The sequence below is a fragment of the Centroberyx affinis genome, unplaced genomic scaffold (assembly GCF_046629955.1).
Source record: "Centroberyx affinis isolate AG114_WGS23_722 - 3 ecotype Tasmania unplaced genomic scaffold, CSIRO-AGI_Caff_v1 ptg001123l_1, whole genome shotgun sequence".
NCBI lineage: Eukaryota > Metazoa > Chordata > Actinopteri > Beryciformes > Berycidae > Centroberyx > Centroberyx affinis.
The window spans coordinates 35,843-55,750 of NW_027279663.1; the positions used below are offsets into that span (position 1 = coordinate 35,843).

General features: G+C 38.7%; 2 protein-coding genes across 4 annotated transcripts; both read right to left on the reverse strand.

Moving 5' to 3' along the window:
• Window positions 1–2,854: 2,854 nt before the first annotated feature.
• LOC139647841 (low affinity immunoglobulin gamma Fc region receptor II-like) lies at window positions 2,855–7,109 on the reverse strand. Of its 3 annotated transcripts, none has more exons than XM_071523822.1 (5): window positions 7,062–7,109; window positions 6,307–6,573; window positions 5,091–5,339; window positions 4,176–4,283; window positions 2,855–3,097 (listed from the first exon to the last, which is right to left on the reverse strand). In XM_071523822.1, exons 1-5 carry the CDS (start codon window positions 7,090–7,092, stop codon window positions 3,039–3,041), a joined length of 714 nt encoding a protein of 237 aa, XP_071379923.1. In that variant the 5' UTR covers window positions 7,093–7,109; the 3' UTR covers window positions 2,855–3,038. The 3 variants fall into 3 exon arrangements, 2 of the variants coding, with proteins under 2 accessions (XP_071379923.1, XP_071379922.1); XM_071523821.1 differs by having other exon boundaries at window positions 4,176–4,337; XR_011695552.1 differs by having other exon boundaries at window positions 3,071–3,097; window positions 4,176–4,261; window positions 5,082–5,339.
• A 1,650-nt stretch (window positions 7,110–8,759) lies between these two features.
• On the reverse strand, window positions 8,760–18,163 carry LOC139647836 (butyrophilin subfamily 3 member A2-like). Its single transcript, XM_071523815.1, has 6 exons — window positions 17,971–18,163; window positions 15,996–16,343; window positions 13,828–14,044; window positions 12,565–12,629; window positions 12,143–12,253; window positions 8,760–11,742 (listed from the first exon to the last, which is right to left on the reverse strand). Exons 1-6 carry the CDS (start codon window positions 18,035–18,037, stop codon window positions 11,111–11,113), a joined length of 1,440 nt encoding a protein of 479 aa, XP_071379916.1. The 5' UTR covers window positions 18,038–18,163; the 3' UTR covers window positions 8,760–11,110.
• Window positions 18,164–19,908: the final 1,745 nt, after the last annotated feature.

Here is a 19,908-nt window from a genome sequence, read left to right on the forward strand (position 1 = left end):
TCTGAAAAATATATATAATATATAAATATATTTTATAGTTTTTAAGCTTTAAGCATTCTTAAACTTTAAGAATTGAATACATTGTGTTTGTGTGTGTGTGTGTGTGTGTGTATGTCTCCTCCCTTACAGAGGTGGTGCTATATATTTCTATTTTGGAAAAAAACAAACATTGCCCAACAATTATCATTTAATATATCTGAAATCTTCAGGATCTAGTCTGTAAAAGTGTTAACATTTTGTCAACCAAGGACTTACCCTTCTTCCATTTTTAATTTTGAGCCACCAATCATTAGAGTATGTTTTTTCAAATGGTAGATCCTCTGTTCTCATTCGTCTGTCTAGTTTCCATGTTTTCCACACATCAGCCAATGCCTTAAAAAAGAAAAAGAAATCATGGAGTCTTAGGGCCCATAATTCCTAGCTAAGCTATGCCCCTGCAGAAACCCATGGCACTTTTTCCGCAGAGGGATTCAGGGATCCAGAATCTCCCGCACCCCAGACTGACCAGGACGTAGGTAGAGGAAGTTTCTGCTCCAGCCCAAATGTCCAAAATCACTGGTGAAATTTTGAAGCCAATGCAGAATAGGCAGGAGAGAGAGAGTCTCTCTGTTGCCCTCTGCTGGCTGGCTCCGGCACAACTCATAACTCCACTCGCCTCAAGTCAGAAGTCATGGGGTGCTTTCCTGTTACCTTAGAAATGCTTCCTCCTTTCTTTCCTCCTTTTCCTAGCTTGAGAGAATTTTCATCTTCACACCACAACATAATCCTGAACTGCTTGTAAACGCGCATGACAAATGAAGTTCAGACTTAGCCAGTTATGCCATGCTGTCACCTAGAGAGAGTATTTCCTGTAGAGACCTGACGGCAGAATATAAACACAAACACTGTGTCCTTACATAAAACATCATTCTGCAGAACATCAGGCATATTTTGCTTATCAGCCACATATATCCCCAACAATTCATAAATACAAGCTCTTAGTTCAGCAGGCTCATAAATGCATCATAGCCTGGGAACTTATAGCCTGGGAAATTGGAGAAATTAATTGTAGTTTATGCACATGGCCCCAATATCCCATTATATGCCCAGAAAAGTATAGATACCATAGAAAATTCTATTTACATTGAATTAACATTTGAGGTCTATGTGTTGTGCCAGTGTAAAACAGAAAAAACAACAGAGAAGACCTTCTCTCAGCAACCAAACCACAAGAGTTTCCAACCATACTGCAAAAACAAAACAAAACAAAAATGTTATTAAATGTTATATTCAGTCTTAGTCATTTGCTTTTTAGCCATCATAGCCTCTTGTGTTCTTATCTGTTGTGTTTTAATGTATTTTGTCATCTGTGTGTCTTGGCTGCTATGACGACTCAATTTCCCTTCTGCGATCAATAAAGTTTTCTATCTATCTATCATAACATTGAGAAAACCTGAAAGCGATGAGATTATTTCATCCGTTTCCAATGCAGTTAAACTTGCTTAAAAAAGAGTCTTGTTTTACAGCATCATCAATTTGTTGAGCTGGATATTTTTGCAGTACTACTGTTGGGCCGTTGTGGGTTTGTTATGTCCCCTCTTTATTTCCGCTTCTGAGAATTGCCTGTCACCTAGTTTCATTACCACAACAGCCTGGTGTATCACAACCGACCTACTTCAATATTTCAACCTATAGTAAAACAACTGTTTGATTTAGTAATTCAGTGATGCTGAATGCTGAAATGTTTGTGCACTTCCTCTCTGTAATTCACATTCATATAGTGTAACAATACATAAAAATGGGAACAATAAAATGTACAAAAGAATAAAATACTAAAAGACAAATGGACAGAAAACAAAACAATACAACTTTAAGAATATAGGAAAGTAGGAAAAGTGCAATTCCACATTTCAACACAAAAGGTTCATCGACACATTTAAAAATCTTTTTTGTTTTACTTATTTTCTCACAAGTGCAAATGTCAAATGGAAAAAAACGGATGTTTGAGACAAAAAATTCACACCTCACCTTGTCCCCTTGCACGATGAAAAAAACTTCATACCCCAAACCACAAACATACACACACTGTTAAGCGAGAAGCTTGTGTAATAACCTCCATTTCCTTTTTGCACCTAACAACAAAAACAGCATAAATATTCCACACAAGCATGTTTCCTCTATCAGTATCAATGTACAATAAAGCTTACATTTACATGATATTGGCATTTTAGGGTGATTAAGCTGACTCTCTTATCCAAAGTGGATTTTCTGTATCACCAACATTTCAAGCAACCAACTCGGAACTGATGGAATGATGATCGAGTCTGATAGAGAAGTGTAAAGTAAAGAAATAAGAGCCAGGGAGAAAAGTCCAGAAAGGATTTTCTTCCTATAAAATTGCAGGAGAAGGAGTGAGAGGGAGAAATGTGGGGGACATAATTTATCAAAGCAGAATACTTCCTTCACATCCCCATGTGTGGAAGCCATTTTGTAGATGTAGATAAAATTTGTGTTTAGCCCAAAAATGTTGGTTTATGTCCTTGGTCCATTCACTTGATTTATGAATAGGTGGGAGATAGATTTATTTTTGTAGATTATGAGAATGCTCTTATTTTGAAAGCTGTGCCTGTCACTCCCCTACTGACCCATGGGTTTAATTGAATTAGTATGGTGTCACGGGTAGCTCATTAGTCAGTTAGCATAAGAAGACATCAGCATATGGTTTTTCAACTGCTCTGCACATTTTCTTTTGAGTTTTTGTCATAAATTGGATTGGCTTATCAACACCATTAACACGTCTTGGACTGTTGGAACATGCTGCCATCAAACACAGTGGATAATTCAACTCAATGCTGGTGGTGACATTGGATCCCCAAAGCAGCTTATGTTGTAGGTTGACAGCTTCTGGCAATGGGATGTGCATGTTGAAAAGTGCATGTGAAGAGACTTCCGCATACTGTCTACTTGCAAAGCAAAACATTTTATTGAAGAATTACAATGTTTTGGTTCTGAGACCTTTGTCAGGCAAGGCATGAAAAGTGGGTAGCAGTTCCATAGTGCTATATAGCTATTTCCATAATGACATCATTGTTGCCTCTTTGCTCCGCATGCGACTGAGCTGGTGGTGAGCAGAAAGAGAGGAATCAAGTTAATGAAAGCAGCTGTATGGATGACAAAAGAGGGGCTTTCAAGTGATATAACTAATCCTCTGATCCTCTGCTATTTCTTGCGCAACAGCGGTTGTGAACAGCTGATTGTGTTTCTAAATGGACGACTTGGCTGTCTCAAAAGTATTCAGTAGACATGGCTAATTTCTGTGCTGTTTTTGACTGGGATCATCACTGATCCATCTGATTGATTTAGTGTTTAGATAATGTCAGCTTGTTAGCTAGCTAACCATAGTATCTGGTCAGCTAATCATCACTGTCTTGTTAACACATCTGATTAGCACACTAGCTAACGTATCTAGTAGAAGCTAGTGGCTAGTAGTTGCATGTTAATATTAATATTGGTTGATTTGCTAAATTAGCCTGCTTGGTAGTTAGCTAACTAACAATGCCAAAAACCAGCTGACTCTTAAGATACAACTGTTACCGAAATTTGGAAGCAAATCAACGTTATATTCACTTTTAACGTTACTGAATGGATCAACAGTCACACCACAACAAGCTTTTTCAGCTATCTGTTTCTAGCCTGATTGTTATATATTTTGCCATTATTTCTGCCCAATTTTCCAATGGACCTCTGATGGCACCGACTTGTAACAGCACTGCAAAGTCTCTATATACTCTGTTAAAAAGGATGCGTCTTTTCCAACGCTCCTCACAGTTGTTACCATGAGTGCACATTTATTATATGGGTGATCTCAGAAGGAACAGAACCCCTAACCCTGAGACCCTCACCCACCCCCCTTTACTGTAATATCCAAGCAAGGTTTCTGAACTTGTGCTCATCCTATACCTTGCCTTTTTCTCTTCAGTTCTTCAGTCAAAGTTACTTAGGCAGAAAAACTCCACCAATTGAAATTTAGTTCAACCACTGAGATTAAAGATAATGTTTACTAAAACTCCATTCTACCAAGGGTCAGCTACATCGGGTCCCATGTATTGGTAAAAACTGTCTACCATACAGCAAACCACAGTACACTTATACAGGTGAAAGATTATGCTGTATGGACACTTCCAGGAGTTTCCTACCTCTTTTCCTCTTGTCTCGGTATATGAGTCCCAGTATGATGGTTGTCAGCAGGTAAGGAATTCCCACAACTAGATGACACATCAGTCTGGGAAGAGACAGGAGGGGAGCTGGAGACGAAGTTGGAGTTGGAGTTGGAGTTGGAGATGGGGATAGGACTAAAACTGCAAACAGAAATACAATGAACTCTTACCCATTGAGCTAATTAGGTAAGATGCAAAAGCTGGCAACATTCACATGAATAGTTTATTCAAGAAACCCTTTATGGGATAGGAGCATACTGCCTCCTTTTGGATCTTAGAAGAAGCCCCAGTAATCCATGAGTGTTTAGAGTGTAGAAAATGATTGGACTTCCAGCAACTGGTATTTCAAAGGTTGGTGGTGTATACACATAGTTACAGCAATGATACAGGGCACCATTTTAAGGTAATTAATGCTAATGGTGTGGGGTTGAAGATGAAGGAACTGGACAAAATCAGTGTGGATAATGTCAAGAAATAAAATGCAGGTGTTTGAACAAAACCTTTTCTCTAAGGAGTAGGCTAAACTTTGTGAAAAAACAAAACATATTTCTGATGACCATGCATATTTGAAATCATATGATGAAACTTCAAAGGGTTTCATCATCCCAAGGGTCTAAGAATTTTGTCCACCCATGGACAAACATGCAATCCTTCAATCCTAGTGAAAATGTAGACATTGTAAAAATAGAAGGCACTAATGAAATAAAGAATAAAACTGCAAAAAAATGCAGTCAATCATAGTTGTTAGCTAGGATGTACATACATATCGCCTCAAAATGATGCCCCCATACCATCACCTTTAAATGACATGTTAATACATAATATATTATTGCAATAAAATATTCAAATATTTCACAGAATCTATCATTTATAAAGTAACTATACTTTTCTCACACTTTGTTTGGACAGCCAGCCAGCTCTCAGGTGACTCTCCCAAATGAGTTTGACACTTGTAGAGGCCCTCGTCAGATTTAGAAACACTGTGGATGGTCATCTCTCCTGCAGAGCCGGTCCCAATGAGGAAGCCATCTTTATAGAAATCTGCTGGGAGGTTGGAGGGAGTTGTCTGGGTTTGACAGCGCAGAGTCACAGCATCTCCCTCTATCACAGGACGGACAGGACTCTCCAGGATCACTGCATGGTCTTATGAAAAATATAAGCTCAGATACCAAAATAACAATACAACAATTCTGTAGATGCAATGTTGCAGTTAAAGAGCTTTAATTTGCAGTTTGTCTTCCATACCCACTACAACCACAGACATAAATCCATGTACACAACTAGATGTAAATAATATAGACAACAATAAAGACATTAAGTGGTTTAAACATTAATTTCAACAGCGTTGTAGTAAGGTCTAATGCAATTCCCCCATCACTAAGAGGGTAGAATTTTTTTATTTTTATTTTATTGTTAGCTAGCTAAAATTGTAGTTTGGTTGCGCTGCATTTGTTTCGTGGGTCCTTCAGCAAATTTTCCCATCTATGAAATCGACACAGCCTGCTAATAGTTCTTTTACAGAAGACTTAATACCTAGTTGGCATCAGGTGTAAGTTTAATGTTGCAATTTATGCCTCCGCTGAAAAGACTTCAGTTGGTAGAACCATTAAAATTTTAGTAATTCCTAAACTCGAATTTGAACATAAAGCAACACTATGCAAATTTGCATGTCGGTGGCCCCAAATGGCAGCAAAAGGTAACTGCTTGAACTGCAATTTTAAGAAATCCTGTAAGGTGATGTCAGTAAACTGCACACGTTCATATTTACCATCCAGCCAGTCTGTGATGCTTTATACCAAAGGAAACCACAGCGACCAGAGAGGAAAAGATCTAACGTTGGTGAGTCCAGCTTTCTCTGCTGTTTAGGAGACAGTTTAGATTTCACCCTTAAATTTTGAGTTATCACAGATTAGTGAACATACCTACAACAGTAACAATTTAATTTGGGCAAATAAGGTGAAGCTAAGGAGTCTAAATTAGTGGAGATGGGTCACTCTTGTTTTTTGCAGCCCCACATTGAGATTTAGACTAAGACAGCTTTAAGTTTAACTGGTGCAACAGGCTGCAGAACCTTAAATGTCACAGCTTTCTCTGGTATTGTGTAATGTACCAGTGACAGTGATGCTGACAGAGTTGCTCCTTTCCCCCTCTCTGGACTCGCACCAGTACACCCCGCTGTCTGATGGGTAAGCGTTTCTGATGGTGCAGGCTGAGACGGAGGAGGCGACGCCCCAGCCTGAAGAGCAGAGTCTGACGCCGCCATCCGACGTGTTCCTCCTCACTCTCCACCCGGTGGAGTTCAGCCGATCTGAACAGCTCAGAGACACAGAGTCGTACCTGAAGAGCTGAGAGCTGTCGGGACTGACATGAAGACAGGCTGGAGGGGGAAGAAAGACAGAGGGAAAGGAAGACAGGGAGGCAGAAAGAAAGAAGGAAAGAAGTTCAGGGAGGGGGAAGGTAAAGGAAAGAAGGAAAGTAAGGAAGTAAGAAAGAAAGAGGGAAAGAAAGATGGGAGGAAGAAAGTGGGGAAGGAAAGAAGGAAAGAAAGAAAGACAAAAGAAGGAAAGGCAGACAGGGAGGAAGAAACAAAGACAGAAAGGACAGGGGGGAAGAAATACAGATGTAAGCAAAGAGAGGGAGAAAGAAATAAAGAAAGAACGAAAGAAAGCGATGAAGAAAGTAAGAAAAGAGACAGCAATATAGGAATCGATGAAGAAAGAAAGAAAGCAATCAGCAAACAAACTACCAAAGAATCAAATAAAGTCTACAAAGTGCAAATGAAAGACTAACCAGTGTGACCTCATATCCAAAAAGACACAAAAGTCCATCAGCATATAAAACACTTTAGTCCGTTTCAGTACTCACACAGTAGCAGGCAGACCGGTGTGAACTCCATCGTGTCTCGCTGCAGACTGAGAGACAGTTTGATCTCAACACTTCCTTACTTCAGAGAACAACCTTAAAGGGAAACTCCCTCCGCCTCAGAGACTGTTACATTGTTATTCGTCATTAATCTGTGTTGTTAATAATAATAATGATACGCTTTATTTGTAAGGCATGTTCAATGTATTATTTCAATTAGTTATTTTATAATTTACCTTTTCAGTGTACCCACTTTCCCTCAACCCGCCTCGTCTACTTCGACTTCAGTTAGTGATTTCCTACATTTCCCAGAATGCCTTTTGACGACCAACAGAGACAGGTGAACTTGTTGCATTCAGCTGTGGGTTATATGTGTAGATGGAGAGAGCGATAGTTTTTCCAGGTGAGAAGGGTCAAGAGTCCCGCCCTTTACTCAAAACCCCAACCTGTCTCTCTGCTGCATTGCATTCTGGTCTCTCTCCTGCTCCTGTGGGTGAGAGACCAGAATGCAATGCAGCAGAGAGACAGGTTGAGAGATTGGTCTCTCTCCTCTTCTACGATGGATTTCTCCCTGTATGATTGTTGAACGTCTCTTGGTGCAAAATGGCGGCTCTAGAAAGAAGCCCTCACACTTTGATTCTGAGGGACTGACACCAAAACCTGACGTTTACCGCTGATGTTTTACATCCTGAAACATTTTCTCATATCAAACTCTACAGTAGCTGCTGGAAATATCTGGAGATGACGTCACCTCGTCTACATCTACGAACAACAGCGGTTTGTTTGGAGAAAATAAGACATGGCAGAAGAAACTGTCTACATTCAGTGTCCTCATAATTATAACATGTTGGGCCAGTGCATAACACCAAAGCAGTGACCGTTTTACTAATAAATATTTGTTCTCAGTACTGTGAGTGTTACTGGAATTTACTCTTTTCCAGTGTTACCTTCCCATTCCATGCACCTTGTCAGTGGGTGAAGTTGTACAGAATACGTTTTCACCTTATGGAAATTACACCACTAAGATTTCTCAGATGGGGTTCCTCGGGACAAAATCTTATCAAATGGGGGTCTGTGGTGTAGTGTGGATCTATTTGGGGGGTTTCTTGACGTGAAAAAGTCTGGTAACCCCTGTTGCAATTTACCAGGATGATATACTGCAAACTCCATGTCCAATTTCACTGGTCGAATGCTTTTTAAACTTCTTTCAAAACTTGGTAAGTGTTATCTCTCACCCTTTTTGTTTCTTTTTATTCAAAGTGATAATACACAAGATTGTAAATTTTCTTGATGACACCTCTGGTGATCAGCGGCCATTGCTTAAACAGCTGATCAAAGCAGTTGTCCTTATACATTCTCTCATTGTGCTAATTTCTAGTGAGTGAAATAATATTGAAAATTAAGTTATTCCTTATTTTCCTGGGAACCCTCTGGAGCCCCAAACAAGGACTCAAGGGACACTTTTTAAAACTTTAATCTGGATCAGAACTATACAGATTTTCTGATTCCTACATTTCACAGTCCAGGAGTACGTTTTTCCAATCAATCAATCAATCAATCAATCAATCAATCAATCAATCAATCAATCAGTCAATCAATCAATATCAGATAGGGTCATTCTGATGAAAAGAACAGACATGAGGGAACTAGATTAAAAAGTGTAAGACAGTGTATGTGCCTGTTTTTATTCACTTATCTGTACATGTATACAATGCATGAGAAATACAAAATTAAAAATACCATTGGATGGCAAAAATAATTCAAAACAAAATTTACTATTTTTCTACAAACTGTTTTTATTCATGAATTCAAGGACATAAAAGGTTCACAAGAGCAGTTGGTCCATCCTGCTGGTGGTAGTTTGCCTGATTTGTACATTTAATAAAATGTAAAAAAAAAAATCTACATTCAGAATGTGTAGGCCAGCTGCATCATAGCGTCATGTCTCTAAATCCACCCTGAGTCCACCCTTCCAGTCGGATCAAGATTATCCTGATTTGTGGCATCGAAACTACCAAAAAACATCCCAATCCAAATCCCTATCTGAATGACCAGAATCTCATCCATCAGTTTTGAAAAACACAATTTTCAGATTTCATCCTATTAGAAAGGTTTTGAAAACTGGGCACTTGTGGATTTAGGACTGGCACTTTGGTAAATAATATCAAATAAATTATGTAGTGTTACCATTTGTTCACCAGGGGGAGCTCTAGACCCGTTTCTAGGTCTAAGGGTGGATTGCATCAACAAGGACTAACTTTTAAACTGCATTTAATCATGGTCTATCAGTTAATTCTGTTTCACCAAACTTTAAACCTAATTAAAGGCTAAGCAGGGTTAAATTTAAATCTGAGACTATCACGGTGTAAAGAAAAAAAAAGAAAAAGAAAAAATAATTGTAATAATGTAAACAAAGAATGCATTTTGGTACAAATAAATGATCAGTAACTTACAAAATGTACCACAATTACAAAGAAATTTCACATAAACAGAATGCCCTAAATTAAAGCCCCATTTAAGATTTGTTTTAAACTGTAATGCATTATTGTTTTCTATATGTGCAATAGTTTTCAAGAGAACAATACTTTCCACTTTTTTGCACCTTTGGAATAAACCATGTGGTTTATTGTGAATTTCCTTACAAATACGTGTGTTTAGCCTGTAATATCCTATACGTTTGGGTAAAAACACACATTTGACCTATCTGAAGGCAGTTTAAAAAGCGTTATTACCCACAAATGTCAATAATCACAGCTGGTGAAACAGGCAAGCCTTTCAAATCGTACCTTGACAAGATTTTTTTTTCTTAAATACCTATTGGCCACTTTGCAGACAGTCAATCCATAGCAATTTACAATGAGTGAGCATGCCGTTGCAACTGGACACGTCCTCAGGTCACATTAACACACACACACCGGCTCACACTGTGTGATTGACAGGTGATCTCTGGGAAGTGCAGTGCAGAAAAACCATAGCAATGAGTGCTGAGCAACAAAGATGGAGACAAAAAATACAACACAGAAACTTTGGTGATTAAAAAAAAAAAAATCAGTAAACGACTTCTTGAAGAATCATATGTTAGAGGTTTGTGGAAGCTCCATCAGAATTCATGATTCCCTGGAGGTTCCTCAATGCCGTTTTTCTTTTTAACTAAACTTGATAAAAATGAAAAGCGTGAAGCTGTTATTGCCCTTCTTTTGTAATATTTTGAAATCGCAAACAGCATTTTGAGAGCATCTTGCTTCCTTAATATGATGTATTTCCTGTTGAAACAGGATGTTGGGGGCAGGCCATAACGCAGGGAGGGATCATTCAAAAGTGTAAACCAATGAGAGATTAGTTAGGAAGAGAAAGGCAGTTTTATTGGATGGAGTTTTTACTTACGCGTCCTGGTGCAGCATGATGTCACCACTAAAGATTTTCCGTTTTCCAGGAAGTAAAAGTAATGAGATTTTGATATAAAAATACAATAAAAAAATTGTTTGGTATAAATTATCAAATAGATGTATGGTATGATAGAATTTGCTAAATTTCAAATGTAATTTTTCATTTCAGTGTGACTTTAAAGACACTGTCTTTCAGGAACTAATAGGATTTTGATATAAAAATACAAGAAAATATATTTGATTTGTACATTTGTTGGCTTTTAAAATCAGTGTATATTATGAAATGGAAAATTAGCCAACAAGGTGAAAATGTCACCTTCATTGTGACTTAAAGTGCTTCGTTAAAGGGACTGAACAAGGTATATGATCAAATCATACCTGAGCAGTAACCTGTTGTCAGAAAAAATATCTCCGACAAGTAAATTTGACGCCCATGGATTATTGGGATTAAACAACAGGGTTTCAACAGGTTTCAATGGCCCAAGAGTGAAGTGCTTCACTCAACACTTGCAAAGGCCACATAAACGTTCAATTCATGTATGAAAAACACCAAAATTGCTATGACAGCTGTGAGACAGACGACTCAGATCTTCAGTTTCGTTCATTGCATTTTGGATGAGTAAAGAAGGTACCCATTTCATAGTTTGTCACATTTCTGCTCTGTTTTCATGATATTAAATCCTCTGACTCTGGGTCTGATTCAGCCAGGACACTGAAGCGATTAGTAGAGGGTAATGAAAATGAAGAAAGCCTTGACGGACGCGTGGAAACATTAGAACCAGGCCAAAGCCCAGAGAAAGAGCCACTCCTAGAACAAACACTACGACTGGGTTTTTGCTCTGCAGGATTGTCTGAAACTGAACTGGAGGACGCATCTGAACCTTTAGAAATATCGGAAGTGCTGTGATTAGGATTGTTGCTGTGGGATGGGCTGCTAGGTGTTGGATTACTGTCATGCGCTGAGAAGTCAGGTTTGTTCTTGGGTAACTTGATAGATTCTGGATAGCTGCTGTGGGGCGAGGCCCCTGTTTTTGGATTCTTGTCATGGGTTAAGTTGCGAGCCTTTGGACCCCAGTCGGGAGGCGGGTTGCCGGGTGTTGGACTGTCCAGTGGGGGTTTGGTACCGATGCGGCTGGTAGGACTACGGTCAATCGTAAGCTGGCCATGCTGGCAAACAACACGATGCTCCCTCTCGAAAGACTGTAGCCGGTCCCGTTGTTCAGTTAGTGAGCCGATGGTCTCATCTTTACGACGCAGCTGGGACTGAAGATCAGCAACTTGGCTCTTCAGTTGTTTGTCTGTGAATACAAGAAAAAGGAGCTATTACCACTTGCTTCAGTCCTGACATAAAATATATGACCCAAAGTTTTCTATTATCCATTAAACAATGTTTTTATAATCTATATGCTTTAGCTGTTATTTTTGACATTGCAGATTAAGATGAAGGGGTTGAACTGAAAAACAGCAGAGAGGGAAATTAAACCCAGCCAACAAACACATTTTGGTAAAATTTGTCTGGTTAAGTTTGTCTATTCTACCAGCTACTCCAGCAGGTAACCAGCCTTCATTTGGAAGTATTCTAAGAAACTACTTGGCTGGTTAGCTGATAAAATTAAATGATTTATCAGCCACCTTGGCTTGTAGACAAAAAAGCTAGTGTCCATCCCTGCTAAAGCACAGGAAATATTACCGACTTACCCAGATTGTCTGCTTTCTTTTTCCACATAATGCCAATGCCCAATAAAACCAGTAAAATGAGCACTACAATGGTGATGACAATGTCTAGTGTGCAGGACTTCATGAAATAAGCTGAAATGACAAAAACCCAGAGCATTAAGTTGGACATAATATGAAACAAATTAAATTTATATAAAAAACCTCTTCAAAATATATATTCCATATCATACCCAACCAAGAGACCAACTCCATAATCTAGTATCAGGGCGGTGTTGCTTTGACCCTTGCACTTTTTTAACTGTAGAGGTGGGATCAGACCGTCAAACCTTATGTGGTTGGCGGTGTGACAGCTAAATGTTTCAGGTTGTAAATGTGAATGTGAATCCAGGAGGCGCTTGTTTTAATACAGCTGGTACATGACGGGTTGTTAGTATATACTGTACCTGGTATTTCAATCTTTGTGCCCACAGTCCGCTTGGTCGTCCGCTGATGAACTCTACAGGTGAACCTGTTATGAAAAGGCATCAGATAAATGAAACAGTGAAAGTGCCACAGACTCATTTATACCCACTGCAGTTCGATTTTCATTTGCACATGAAATAAAGCTGTCTCTCATGCCTGCACAAGATGACCTATTGCCACTTTCTGTACAATTGTATGGTACAGTACCATCAGAAAGTACTAAGCCCCTTTAAAGGTCCATGTGGTGTAAAGCAGGATTCCCCTTGCCTCTGTGATGATAAAGGAGTTGGATGGTCTATCTAAACATGGTGAAAGTATCAAAACACACGGTCACACAATCCATATTAGAAAAGTGAGCCTCTAAACAAGCCGTTTGGACTTCCATAACTTTGTGGCATCACAAAGGTTTGCTCATTATCATTTTTGTAAGAAATAATAGTCACGATGTCTCACGTTTCACTGGTTAGAAATGGTTAGCCAATCAGAACAGAGGGTCGTTAATATTAATGAGCCTTAAAGACATGGCGACAGAAACAGCCTGTTCTTGGTAAGGCTCAGAGAGATGCTGGAAAATGAACGTGTAAAAATGGATTGAGAGTGTTTTTGGTACATGACACCACACACACGGCTTTGAATGGACCTCAAGACACAAAATAAAACACTGAAAGTAGAGAATATGGGACCTTTAAATATTTCCATGTTTTGTGTTTTTTCAGCCTGAATTCAAAATGGATTTATTTCAGATTTTGTTGTCAACCATCTACACAAAATAACCCAAATAAATGTGGGGTTTTTTCTGGAATTAATGCAGCCACCAGGTGATTCACCGTAATAATCTGTGACATTTTCAAATAAATGCTTGTTTTGCTTTATCGCCGATTGGTATTACACAAGATTCAACCTATGGCCAGTTCATATCAGTTTGTGGGCGCACAAAATCCTCTGGCGCACAAGAAGTGATGCGTTTTACATTTCCGGTTTGTTTGGAATAAACAGAAGAGTAGCGATAGCCACCATGGCTGAACAGACAAAGAGTGCCACCTGTAGAAACTCAAACTTACTCAAAACTTACAACAGACAATCCAAGGAAAAAGACGTCACAAACTGGCCATGCTATTTTGTCAAAGGTGGGGACAAAATAAAAAATACATCACAACAATGACCACTTGACACGGAAGATGGAAACAAAAAAACATGGATTATACAGATTATCACTTTAAGAGAAAAATGAAACTGAGTTTAACTTGTTGGTAGCAGTCGGTTCCACAGTCACTGTGCTTCTCAGTGTGTAACAGTCGCTGCCATCCGGGTCTCTCCTTGGGGGTTGAGCAGTGATGGGGTTTCCCTGATCATCCAGCCACGTAATCTCAGGCTCTGAGATTCCGAACCAGCAATTCACCTCACACTGGAGAGTTGCTCCACCACTGTCGATTCCAGTGATTGAGATTATTGGCGTGGAAACTGAAAAAACAAAAAACAAAAAAAGAATTACACAAAACTTGACCTTTCAACTATGGCGTTCCATTCAACATTTGTCAAAAATTATTAATCATACTGTAAAGCAAGGAATCTCTGTCTGTCTGTGTGTCCGTCGCATATCTCAAGAACCGTTCGTCCGATCTACTTCAGACTTGGCGGGTGTATTACTGGGGACCCAAGGACGTGCAGTGTCAGATTTGGTGCAATTTTGACACGCAACATGTTCAATATTAATAAACTTTGAATAAACAAGCGAACAGCGCTCTGTGCAGCAGCGGGGCTCAAAGCGAACAGGCACTGCACTAGTAGTAATAATAATAATAATAATAATAATGATGATATGACTGACTTAAATGCTCAACATTTCAAAACTACTGTGAACACAGATGGAACATGTGTTCATTATTTGTTCACGTTTTGTTTTTTAACTCTTGTTCGGGTTTTGTTTCTGAGTTTCCTTTGTTACAGTGTAATTATCTATGATGTTTGATTTGCTATGGGAGACACTCCATAAGCCCCTCTGGGTTTCTTTGGTCTTCCTTGCACATGCTCATCATGATTATGATCACTTGCTGTGTTTGTTTCTGACAGTATATATTATGGGCATTTTGTAACTACACTTTTGTGCTTAAAAAAAAACAACAACAATTCATAATTAAGCGTAGTCGTAGAGAGATACCATGCAGGTGAAAACACGCCTCACACAAAGTTATTCACCTCTACCACACCCCACCATGTTGGAAGAGTGACAAAAAAAATCAAGAATTGCAATGTGATTGCCTCTTCCTCATGGCAAAACCTTGTGGCTCACTATGCTTGATATTCTATAAACTGAGCCTTTCCCCCTCTGTTACAGCACAATGTTATCACCTCACCACCATACAGATATTACATGATCTTGGAATTATACTTTTATATACAGGCTGCTTTTATTTATACTATATTTTTTTGTTCATCAAAATGTTGTATATATCAAATTGTATATTGTATCCACATATTTATGATCTTGAATGCTACTTTATTTGTGGGTGTTTTCTTTTTTTAAAACAATCTTTTGAGGTAAAATATTTAAAAAGGTACATAGTAATGTACTTTAGTCAGTAATGTACTTTCAATCAGTGTTACCAGCTAGTATGTAAAATCTTTGATGCTCAACTGTTAACTGAGCTGACTCGTGTTTTGGAGTCGTAGGAGCCAAAATGGGTATTTATGTGTTGTTTATTACTTGTCAAGGCTGCGCATGCTCTTTTTGGTTACTATCACTTCCGGTAATTGACACATGGGTGTGGTTTCACATTTATTTACCTGTTCACTTGTATGGCGGGAGTCTAACAAAGAGGGTGAGTATGGCTCCGATATTTTCTGTTGACCGTCACGTTATGCTTTGATTTATGTTTAATAAACAGTCAAAGACGCATCTGGACTTAAGAATGGATTTGTTTGAACGAGTCACAGTTAAGAACCTACTTAGCCTCTTAGCGGCCTTTTTTCATTGATAGTAGTCGCTACAACAGGAGTAGAGACTAGGGCTAAAGACAAGACAGTTTACTGTGTCACAGTAACAAACAGTAACAAATCCACCTTATCACACTATTCACTTTTACTGAGAACGTTACTGAATGGATCTACAGCCACACCACAACAAGCTTTGTCAGACAATTTCACAATGTTATTTGCAAAAACATATAACTCCATTTTGTATTTATTTCTATAAATCATGTTTTTTTCCCCCAGGTAATATCATTCAAACAAATGCATTGTCAATAGGCCATATCAGCTTTTGCGACAAAACGGATGTTGGATTCAGAAAGTAGGTTATGTGAAGCATTACATTCAACAATCAGTTCTTTGTCTTTTTCAGGAATGGCGTTGATCTGTTTTTGCAAATAAACTCTTCAACTGCAACGCATTTAATAAACTTGACTTGACATACCCACAACGAGCTCAATGAATTTTATCGTCTGGTTCTCTTTCGGGAGCGTGAGGCATCGGTATTTTCCCGCATCAGAGAGCTGCACGTCGGAGAGTCTCAATGAGATGTTTCCGTTTTTCAGTTCTCTCATGAAGAGGTGTGTCCTGAATTCGTAGGCCTCATTCTTCATCTCAAACGTCTCGCAGCCATCCCGGTGAACATAGATGTCTTTGGGTTCCAGGCCTACCTTCGCCCACTCCACTGTCTCATCGCTGACACCAGATTTATACAGACAGGGCAGAGTGACGTCTTCACCAACAAACGCAAATACTGTCTCAGGTGAATCATTCTCATTGGATTCTCCTAGGACTGAAACAAACAAACTAATAAACAAACAACTTTGCTATACACTCCAGATCATACAGTAAAAGCATTAATGATCCCAGTCAAACTTACATCACACTTATTTTTATTAAGTGCACCTTGTTTTATGTGATTATCATGGAAGTATCTTTACTGCTGACTGTAAATGAGTGGGTTTTTTTTATTGCAACACAACAAATTGCCTCGGTGGATGTTTATGTTTTTTCACACTAATTCCCAACACTGTTTTCCTTTTCATTACTGGTATTGTTTCATTATTGTAATTTGTAGAGCAGAAAATCTAGTAAGTAAAACATGATAAATGGCAAACAGAAAAGAAAAAAAAACATCTGAATAAAGTCAATGACGCAACAAAGAAATGTTTGTGAGGACACACACACACACACACACACACACACACACACACACACACACACACACACCTCGACGGCCTGTCACACATCACAATACTTCCTGAAAGTCTTGCTGTAGCTCTCTCTGTCTTGGCTTTTTGCCTCCTATTTTGCAACACTGTACATTCCCCAAGCCTGACTGGACTGGCTGCAGTGTGGAAGACATTTTAAATTGTTTTTTATGTGTGACGTGAAATACCTGTCCACCATTTTCTAGATGACAAAGACTGTAACAAATCTGTTCTACCTTAAGAGGTATCACTGCTGTGTGGTGAAAACCTTGCAACTCCATTTCTGGTCTTGCTCTCTCTCTTATACCCCTTGTAACACATATGTAGCTCTTTATATGCAGCTAGCTCTTTATATATATATATAATATATATATATCTATATGCAAGTCTGCTTATGTAGGCAACTCTGAAAGTCCTGACTCAGAAAATAACACTTTTTTTTTTTAGTAAAGAGTGATGCAAGTTCACAACTGAATGGTCCGGGGACAGACACAGATTTTAAAATGTGTGGCATTCCTATTTAAGAACACATTAAATATACATGAACCTGAGAAATGAATTACTACTTTCTTCATCCCTGAAACATGAGCTATGAGCTATGTGGGACTTTGATAGCAGCAATATTTTATTCAGATATTGTGTGACTTAGTTGGTTTTTGTACCTTTCCACTTGATCACATGAGCACCTTACAGGAAGTGGTTAAGTATTGCATAGTAGATTTCACCAGAAAATCCTGTTTGCTAGAACTAAATGTAATTTCACACATTCAGTCGGCTCTACCAGGCAACACAAAGGACCTTATAGTTTTAAAATGCGCGCGCGCGCGCGCACTCACACACACACACACACACACACACACACACACACACACACACACACAAATAACAAGGAAATTACAGTAAGCCTATAACCTTCATATCAGCCTTACAAACCGACAAAAACATTTATAGCATAGTTTACTAGCATACATAATCTATGGTCCTAAATTATAATGTCGTTTTTTTTCAGCAGAGAAAACCACTTTCTATCCATTGCAATACCCTACTTTTTTTTTTTTTTTTTTTTACTTTATAGGCTGTCTATGACATAGGCTATGCACCAAAAAACAATGAATGGATACAAGGATAGGTAAAACTGGTTTGATGTCAGTCATGATGTAAATCACCACAAATCTGATAAACGATCCACAATCACTGTACTTGGCCTACCTGCACACGCAGAAAACAGACCAACAGCCAGCAAAATGCGTCCAAACATCACCGAAACACGTCTCATCCTCCCCGCTTGTAAATGTTTACACTGACAGCGTCTGGGAATGATGTCGAATAGATATCTGACACTACAGCTGGCTCTTTAAAACACTAGAACCGGCTCAAACAGGTCAGCCGTGTCTCCGTGGGCTGTTCATGAATGCAAAAGTGATTTTGAACTTTCGATTTCGTTTGTAATTGTGCCGGGTCACCACACTCCGCCCACACAGCTTCCCTCCGTGTCATTTAGACAGAGAATACGACAATAACTCTGAATGTCATATATCACTAATGCGACATATTGACTATACATGACGCTTGTACGAACATTTATGATATATATTGTCCGAGAAGACACGGATTATTGTTTTGTTTTCCGCGGAAGCATGTCGGTGCACTTCCGTGAACCGTTTCCATGGATACGACGCATTCGAGACCCAGCACGTTATTGTTGAATGCCCAAACATGGCAGCACACAGGCACCGGTGACGTGTCTGTGACGTTAATAGAAGTTTTTTTTTCTAAAAGACGAGAGACATTTTAGAAGAAGGTTATTTAGGCTATTTGTTTGAGTGAAAACAACAAGACTGAGATCAATTAAAACTGTCAGGCAAACAAACATCTGCATTTGCTGAACACGTGAAAAAAAATGCAGAGCTAGTAGGCTATGTTTCATCTGTACACACACACACACACACACACACACACACACAGTACGAGTGTGTTTACTTCAGGCTTGCTGTACAAAGTTGAACCTCATGCACACCTGTCATGTCCAGCTGCCATGAAGAATATATTAGACAGTAGGCTATTTCTGTACCTCTACTGAAAAGGCAAGAGTCTCAAAGTGTATTTAGATTTTGAGTTCCAGTTCAAAAACAAAATTTCTTAGGATTAATGTGTCCTAAAAATTAAACGTATTGTGGAAATGGTTAATGTGTATCAATTAAAATCATGAATAATAAACAATGTGTTAATAATTAATGACTTTACAAAAATATATTATCTGGTTAACCTCAACTTAGTCTATGCTAGATATGCTTGACCTTCAATCAATTTTTGTAAAAAAAAAAAAAAATATATATATATATATATATATATTTCAGACATTTTTGCATTATTGGGCAGCATTAACTGAAGTGAGCCAGGAAAGAAAGGGATGGCATGCAGAAAAGGTCATGGGCTGGACTTGAACCCATGACCTTCACCCCTGTGGCTCCTGACTCTGACCTTTTTCAAGCTTCACTTTTATCACATTTGTGTTTCCATCTTCTTGTTTTGTTGTTCTTAATTCCTCCCTATGACTTTTTCCTCATGTTGGTGAAAGCCATGATACACAGCTTGGCTCTTGCATTGATGGTTTCTCCTTATATACTGCTTTATCAGCATGACAAGTATTCTCATATTGCCAAAGCATAAAATTGTGTAATGATTAAAAATAATAATAATAATACAGTAGTAATAATAGGCTAACAATAATGAAGAACAACCAAATTGGGAAACACATAGAATATTAAAAGAGAAAGATGTGGGAAACTGAAAATGAATGAACCCATATGCCAAGTGTCATTGCCGCGCCTTTTATGACAGGCTGTGACATATTTTGCTGGTAATATTGAACATTAATTTTTCTCACCTAATATGTAAGGGATTGCCTGGGCAGTATTCAAATTTACTGGATATTTGAATACTTTTTCAAATTTGGGGTTGAATCGTATTCTTTTCTGATGTCTTGATATTTGTTGCAGCTGGTGAAAGAAGTGCAGTTCTGTCCCCACCGCTCCTGTACTGCAGTGGGAACACAGACAGTCCTCTCTGGGCAGCAGGTGTTTTCCTGGCAGGTAGAGGTATTAACTCATTCACTGTTAGCCTGTCTGACCCTTGGCGGCCGGTGGA

Excerpts from the sequence above, each read along its gene's own strand:
- LOC139647841 (XM_071523821.1), bottom strand. The coding sequence starts at position 7,092 with ATGGAGTTCACACCGGTCTGCCTGCTACTGT. Across the intron at positions 5,340-6,306 it reads TGTCAGCATCACTGTCACTG|ACCATGCAGTGATCCTGGAG; the intron begins GTACATTACACA and ends ATTTTTCATAAG. Across the intron at positions 3,098-4,175 it reads CCGAGACAAGAGGAAAAGAG|CTCAGTCGCATGCGGAGCAA; the intron begins GTAGGAAACTCC and ends GCTCACCACCAG.
- LOC139647836 (XM_071523815.1), bottom strand. The coding sequence starts at position 18,037 with ATGAGACGTGTTTCGGTGATGTTTGGACGCATTTTGCTGGCTGTTGGT. Across the intron at positions 14,045-15,995 it reads ATTCATTGAGCTCGTTGTGG|TTTCCACGCCAATAATCTCA; the intron begins GTATGTCAAGTC and ends TTGTTTTTTCAG. Across the intron at positions 11,743-12,142 it reads AAAGAAAGCAGACAATCTGG|ACAAACAACTGAAGAGCCAA; the intron begins GTAAGTCGGTAA and ends TTGTATTCACAG.